The sequence below is a fragment of the Halichoeres trimaculatus genome, unplaced genomic scaffold (genome assembly GCF_033239565.1).
Source record: "Halichoeres trimaculatus isolate MK-OKI-2021-1 unplaced genomic scaffold, fHalTri1.1 fHalTri1_scaffold_69, whole genome shotgun sequence".
NCBI lineage: Eukaryota > Metazoa > Chordata > Actinopteri > Labriformes > Labridae > Halichoeres > Halichoeres trimaculatus.
Genome location: NW_027437248.1, coordinates 68,604 through 76,059, shown reverse-complemented (window position 1 = coordinate 76,059; position 7,456 = coordinate 68,604). Strand labels below are relative to the sequence as shown.

The 7,456-nt window shown below is 39.1% G+C and overlaps 1 protein-coding gene across 2 annotated transcripts; it reads left to right on the top strand.

The window, feature by feature from the left end:
• The first annotated feature begins 345 nt into the window (after window positions 1-345).
• LOC141786712 (uncharacterized) lies at window positions 346-4,191 on the top strand. Of its 2 annotated transcripts, none has more exons than XM_074665257.1 (6): window positions 346-436; window positions 915-1,080; window positions 2,160-2,891; window positions 2,983-3,051; window positions 3,691-3,734; window positions 3,971-4,191. In XM_074665257.1, exons 2-6 carry the CDS (start codon window positions 957-959, stop codon window positions 3,986-3,988), a joined length of 987 nt encoding a protein of 328 aa, XP_074521358.1. In that variant the 5' UTR covers window positions 346-436; window positions 915-956; the 3' UTR covers window positions 3,989-4,191. The 2 variants fall into 2 exon arrangements, with proteins under 2 accessions (XP_074521358.1, XP_074521357.1); XM_074665256.1 differs by lacking the exon at window positions 346-436 and adding an exon at window positions 493-615.
• Window positions 4,192-7,456: the final 3,265 nt, after the last annotated feature.

Sequence of the window (7,456 nt, the reverse complement as noted above, 5' to 3'; positions counted from 1 at the left end):
GAGAGCGCCGTCAAAGGATAAGTTCAGTTCATACAGCTTTTACATTGTTTATAGAATGAAGTAGAACAAAATACTCACCAAGAAGGCTTTCCTGATCCAAGCAGTGTTTCGGGAGATATTTAGATCCAAAATCGTGCAGCGGACGTCCGTATAATGGGATCCATCTGGGCATAGACAGCGCCGCTCCTTAAAACTGCATTAATCGTCCAAAAACTTGTGTTTTTCACCAATATTCCATCATGGTCGGCTCCCAGATGTCCTCTGCTGCAGTCTGTGTCACTCCAGACAGCGCTGTGCGGCTGTAATGACCTCTGAACTGCAGTTTTAGGAGCGGTGCTGTCTATACCCTGATGAATCCCATTATACGGACGTCTGCTGCACGATTTTGGATCTAAATATCTCCCGAAGCACTCCTTGGATCAGATAAGCCTTCTGGGTGAGTATTTTGTTCTACTTCATTCTATAAACAATGTAAAAGCTGTATGAACCGAACTTATCCTTTAACAGCGCTCTCTTCCCTCGGCTCAAAGCATGTTGCTAGATGTGATACATTCAGGGACCGTCAGAAATTTGAAAATCTGACGAGAACACAACTTTTTTCATGTAGGACAAACGGTTTGTAAATGCTAGACATTTGAAAATGAGTGCGTCTTTGAACGCCTCGCGGGTTTGGGATCCAGATTAATTACGTTAATTTTTATGACGCGTTAATTTGCGGTGTAATTAATTAATCTAATTAACGCGTTAAAATGACAGCCCTAGATAAGATATAAAATATTATACTCCAGTAAACTGGAGGATAGTATAATCTAGAAAAAGATGAACACGTGCCTTTACTTCTGTTTTGTTGGTTTCTCGAGTTGAGGTATAATAACAGACTTAAATTTTTCTTCCCTTCAAAATCTGTCTTTCAGGTTTTGAAGCTGAATGCCTTGGACAAATATCCAGTCCTGTTTATGGCCCATCAAGGCAGGAACGGAGTATTTTATGGGGACATGGTCCATCACATTGGACCGACTGATGGGATCATTCAAGAATTTCTTCTGAAAATGAAGAAACTGCATGAGCACCTATTGAAAAGTAAGACTATGATTATTTATAATAAAACTATCTTATGATATGTTATACTTTGTTGTCCTATAGCGTAGTTGTTGGTGGACTCTGTGTCACGTTAGTGCCCATTAACAATGTGCTTGTCTAGTTTCTCATGCCCTGGTAATGGTCACTGCAGCTTTCTTGAGTATAGCTCAACCAGATTACCTTGTAAAAATCAAAGGGAGATATCGTGAAAACTTTAAGAAGCTTGTCACATGCAATCAGAGCTTATTTTTCAGTTCAATTTTAGCTATTTCATAAGTTGTGTTAAATGAATGCTGGTGATACTACATGTGTCATTAAATACTAAGTCACTTGAATGTTCTCCATACCTGAAACTTCACTATGTCATCCTCTGAATTATGACAGATTATTGCTGCACTGCAACCTATAGTGAATTCAGAAGTCAGTCACTAACACATTTTTTTAAATAATGAAAATGTTTACACATCTCATATTATTTTACTCAAACTGTCTGAAAATTGAAAGTTCTTAAGGTTCTAAGCAAGAAATCAGCCAAGTTTGGTGTTGATTGGAGGAGTGGTTCTCAAGATGAATAAATCAGTGTCAAAAAGTGAGAAAGACAGACCCCTGGCTTTACATCTAGCTCATTGCTACATTGCAACCTCTTTACTTCTAAGCCATTTTAGAGAGAACAACTTTTGCTGTTGCCTGAAACAAAAGATGTCAGGCAAGCATGTTATCTGAGTGGACACCGTGATAATGATACGCCCATACCTGAGTGATGCCAATGCTGTTAATAATCTCAGATCATTTACCATGTGTTCAGACTTACTCCCAGTCAAAATTCAGATGATTAGTATCACAAAAATGTGCAATGGTTCATCTCAGTGTGGTTGCATGATTTTTCATCTCTCTGTCTTATAAACTAAGGATGTAGTATGAGCACACACTGGGATGGATTATCTGTCTCAACAAGTTTAATGTGACTGCAGCTAATAGTTCATGATGCAGAATGCAGGTACAATTAGTTTTTATCCTTAACATAGGAATGAAAATGGTGTGACAGGAGAATATTTACATTTTTTTCTCCATTTTTGCAGGATTGTCTTCCCCAAGTGTCACCAGCCCACCGGCAGCAGTTCCTTGGCCCCCTGAGGACAGCAGCTGTCCAGCAGCTCAGCCTGTGACACTACAGTCAGGAGGAGATGAGGAAGAAATCATCCTGCACCTCATCCCAAATACCTCACCTTCTTCTCTTTCTAACTGTCACCCTACATCCTCTGTCCCCTCTGAACCTTCAACATCCTGCCTGCCAACTGAACTTCCATCCCCCCTCTCCTCTTACCCTCCTCCGTTCCCCCTCTCCTCTCATCATCCACCACTCTCCACCACTTCTGATGATTCCCCAGCCTCCACCTCTTCTCATCCTCTGTTCCCCCTCTCTTCTGATCCTCCCCCAGCCTCCACCTATTCTCTTCCTCCGTTTCCTCTCTCTACTCATTCTCCACAAACCTCCACCTCTTTTCCCCCTTCATTTCCCCTCTCTTCTTATCCTCCACCAACCTCCACCTCTTCTCATCCTCAGTTTCCCCTCTCTACTCATCCTCCACCAGCCTCCACCTCTTCTCATCCTCCGTTTCCCCTCTCTACTAATCCTTCACCAACCTCCACCTCTTCTCATCCTCCATGCCCCCTTCCCTCTCTTCCTCCTCTGGCCTCCACATTGTCTCACCTTCCTTCATCCTCTCCCATGTCTCAGTCCCCCCCATATCCTGTGTCATCTTTGTGCCCTGTCCTCCCACCAAAACAAAGAAAAGCAAAGAAAAAGAAAGGTTAGATATCCCTTTATATTATTATGTAGGCATATAGTTCTTCTCAAATTGCTAGGCTAGCCCCATAAGATTCTTTTTTCTCTATTTTTAGAATGCCTAAGACGTAGGAAGCAGAGGGTGTTTAAGTATGAGGATGTTGTCCAATCGAAGCCTGGTAAATGTAAGTATGTTCTCCTTTGTTATGTTTGGCTTCATTGTGAAATACAATGTAAAAGCAAGGTTCTGGGTTGTATTTATTGGCCACTCTGTAACAATGTGTTGCAAAAGGAAATTAATTTGATATTCAGTTTATGGTTTCTAATACCAAACCATTGTGAAGTTTGAGGAGTATTACAGTCTGAGCAAAGAACATATTTTATAGTCTGGTGCTACAGCAGTGGATACTTCTATATTTTATACTACATGGCAGCAGGGTGAACAGTCTATGGCTGGGTGTCTGCTTTCTTGTAGTATTCAGTTTCTGCACAGACATCTTTACTATCATCATTGATACTCTGTAGCTGGTACCAAAAATGGTCTGTGAAATATCAGTCACCCTCTGCATAAGCCTCCAGTCCTGGGCTTACATATAGTATGTCATGTTTACTGAGGGCTAAATTTATATTGAAGTCATATTTTTAAAAAGATTCTACTTTATGCTGTGATGTCTATGTTCTTGAGAAATTATTTGAATAGATAAAGAATTTCTACATAATACTTAGCTACTTAAAAGTGCACATATGTGTTATGGCTCTGTCTATTAAAGAAAACACCTTTCTCTTAACAAATTGCACCCTTTTTCTTATTGCTTGCCTTCCAGGGCAGAGAAGAAGTGAAAGTGGGGTGGGCACCATGCTCACAATGGTAAGTGCTCCGTAAGCGACCATGAACCGGTATGTTGAACTATCGACAAAAGATTTATGCTGTGATCCAGTGGTTGCTATCTCATTTGAAATTCACTACTAGAGCTTAATTATTAATGTGAAAGACAGGTTTACTAAGGAAATTATAGACATGAAATTTCTTGATATGTCAGAAGAAATTTTAGCCTCTGATCTTTATTTCCTGTGTTTATGTCTCTGTCTTTCCTATCCTGGCAGCGGCAAGACATGGGATGACACATGGGAACCGGCCGATCAGTTTAAGTTGTAAAAAAGTTCCACATTTAATGTTTTGTTCAGTTCAATTTGTATACTTTGTTCACTAATATGTTCACTTCATGAGGTAAATCTTAGTTTCAGCTATGGTAATTTATCCAGTTATTAGCAGCCTATTACACTTTATGCACAGCAATTTAACACAACAATGTTTTCACAGTGTGTGGCCCTGTTATGAGTTGTTGGATTATTAAATGTTGTTTTGGTGTCATAATGTTTTGTTGTTTTGTTTGCAAACAGTAAATATTTTGAAGGTGTCCAAGTTTGGGGCTCTGGGGGTTGTAACACTCAATAGTCATCTGACTGCCAAAAGTCAAGCTTTGGGGTGACCTGAGGAGCCGATGACTGCCTTCAATCATCTTGAACTCATGACAAGAGAAAGAACACAACATTAAGTGGCTATCATGGTCTTAGTGCACTTTATTAATCATGATCATTCCCTGAGCCTGGCTTGTAAATCAGCATGTACCTTCACACCCTGAAGTATCTTAACAATTATCCAACATTTACTGCATTAAATGTTTAGCCTTTTACTTGTTTGGCAGTTTGGCACTGAAATCCACAAAAACGAAGGAGAACATGGTGAACTTCAGGGGGACCAGTGCTAAGCCACCCCCTACATCAACGGCAAGTGTATGGAGAGGGTTCACACAGTCAGGTTCATGTGAATCCAGATCTGGAAAGACCTCTCCTGGACAGACAACATCTCATCATTCATTAAGACTCATAGGCTACATTTCCTGAGTCTACAGGAAGAACAATCTGGACAGGAGGCTGCTGGCCTCCTACCGCTCGTGCACAGAGAGCCTGCTGACATACTGCATCATCACCTGGTACAGGAGCTGCACTCAGGCAGACAGAGCGAGGCCTCAGAAGACTGTGGAAACAGCCCTGAAGATCATCGGCCCCTCAAAGGACATATACACTTCCAACTTTGTTGTACACTAAGCACACTGAGAGTGACAATAAAGAGCATTCTATTCTATTCCAGCTGGATAGTCTCAACTATGTGAAAGTGTAGGCAGCTTAAGTTAAGAAAAGTATCTCTTAATGAACATAAATACAATATATAGCAAAATAGCATCATAGTTCTGTCATCAGATCACATCACAGATTTTTTTTTTTTGATTGGGAAGAAATAAATAGATAAATATATAAAAAGTTCAAGTTCAGTACAAACTGGACGGCATGGTGGTGCAGCAGGTAGTGCATGTGCCTCACAGCAAGAGGGTTGCTGATTCAATCCCTGGGTCAGGCAGGACTCTTTTATGTAAAGTTTGCATGCTCTTCCTGTTCATGCATGGGTTCTCTCTGAGTACTCAGACTTTCTCCCACAGACCAATACATGCTAATTTGGTTAATTAGTGACTCCAAATTGCCCTCAGGTGAGTCTGATAGAAAATGGTTGTATGTCTCGCTATGTTGCCCAGCAATTGGCTGGCAACTGGTTCAGGGTGTACCCTAGTCTCACCCGATGACAGCTCAGATAGGCTCCAGCCCCCTGCGACCCCAAAAAAGGATAAGCAGTCTAGAACATGAATGAATAAAAATGAACTTTAATGTTATTCTACAGGTGCTTGGCCATCGATCTCTGACTGATCCGTCAGCAAATAATCAAAAAGAAGAGACCACAGCTCTGTAAAACACCTCTGATTGCCTCTCAATACAACACTAATTCTGAATGAAGGAGAACCCTGACCATCTCTGCATATCACTGACATTTGAAAGTAAATCTTTTATCGAGTTAATCAGAAATCAGAAGACACTTGGTCCATAACAGTAGCTTGTCACATGGATTAAGCTGTGAGTGTGTAAGTGTTAAATGTCTAGATGGCAGGCCGACCACAAAAAGCCTGGGTCCCTTTAAAATTCAACCTGCAAGAAAGATATTACTTAGTTCTTGAAAGATTATACCTCAAAACCTTTTAATCAGTTTACATTGCCAGAGGTACTGATAGTAGCTACCAACCTCCAGACACTTTTCACAAAGATCTGGGGTGTGATCTTTTTTGGTATGTAAGGAGTGTAAAAAAGACAATGAAGTGTTTTAAACACTGTCTATCTCAATCTAAGGCTGTCTCATTTTGGTCAGTACATAATTACAAAATAAATGCAAAAAAAAAAGAAAAAAAAATAATAAATAAATAAAGAGCTTAAAGTCTAATTTTATCAGTTGACTGTCAAGTCCCTTTCCGAACCCACTCATCTGCCGGCCTGCAGCCCTGAAATCTGAAAATTCAAAAATTGTCTGATATCTAAACCACATACATCGTTGGAAAGGTCTTGAAGTGGAGAGTAACATATGTCAGTATGAAGGCTCTACATGCTTCCTGCTTTGAAATACAAGCCCCTGACTGCTGACTTCTGAGGATATTCAAATGGTTATAACTCATCAACAGAAAGGGGTACAGACATGGTACAAAGTGTTATGGAAACCTCTTGAGCCCTGCTATCACATGGATATAATCAACAGATAAGGGCACAATAAAAAAGGGTTAAATTAAAGTTCTCCTATTAAGAAATTTGATATGTGAAATCTGATTATATACATTGGTTTATCATCATCATATATGTCCGAGTGTACTACTTTTTCCAGTTTTAACAACTGCCACTTTTTGATAATCAAACACTAATATTTCATAAAGAAAAAAAACTACAACTCCCGCCAACCGCGCCATATTGCTTCATGCAAATCAATCCAAAGGTTGTAGTTCTAAATTTGAAGGGAGCATAGGGCCACCTTTAAAGTTCTTTCTTGATAATGTATTTAAAAAACTTGTTAGCCTAATTACTTACAGAAAAACCACTTGAGTGTTTTTATTTAAAAACATTTTAATATGCTGTTCTATTGTTAATAATTTTTTTAATTTTCTAAAAATGTGAAACGGTCCTTTTACCACTTCCGGTTTCCGAAGTATGAAATGCACTTTCTGTTATATAAATGTAGATACAGGGATTTATAAATTTAGGCCCATTGTCCACATTTTTTTGGATCGATGTGTAATTTCATTGCTTCCAATATTGAAAAAGATCTTAGGTTGCTCTGGAGGGATGTATTGTTTTGTTTCAATGATTTCAATAGGACCAAGGCTTAACACAGTGAAGCATTTATTTTTAATATTATCATTCTTTTAGCACAATTTTACATTTTTATTAGAACACCAAAGCCTGCTTAGCAATGACATTTTCAAGGATTATCCAAGTTTTTATGAATTCACAAAGCCAAGTTTGCAAAAATAGTCTTTATTATCAAGAAGAAGCAAAACAAAATAAATGATGCAAATTGGTAAGTCACATCACAGCTGAAGACAACAAGACAACCAGACTGATGAAGTACTCAGAATCACAGCAAAAAATATGTCCTAAAGATTTTCAATAAAATCATACATAAAAATTGCATGAGGTTGAAATTTTGAATAATAAAATGCA

What these genes read in the sequence shown, in the direction of transcription:
- LOC141786712 (XM_074665257.1), top strand. Translation starts at nt 957, where the DNA reads ATGGCCCATCAAGGCAGGAACGGAGTATTTTATGGGGACATGGTCCAT. An exon ending in AAAAGCAAAGAAAAAGAAAG is followed by an intron (nt 2,892 to 2,982) that starts GTTAGATATCCC and finishes CTCTATTTTTAG; the next exon opens with AATGCCTAAGACGTAGGAAG. An exon ending in CCAATCGAAGCCTGGTAAAT is followed by an intron (nt 3,052 to 3,690) that starts GTAAGTATGTTC and finishes CTTGCCTTCCAG; the next exon opens with GGCAGAGAAGAAGTGAAAGT.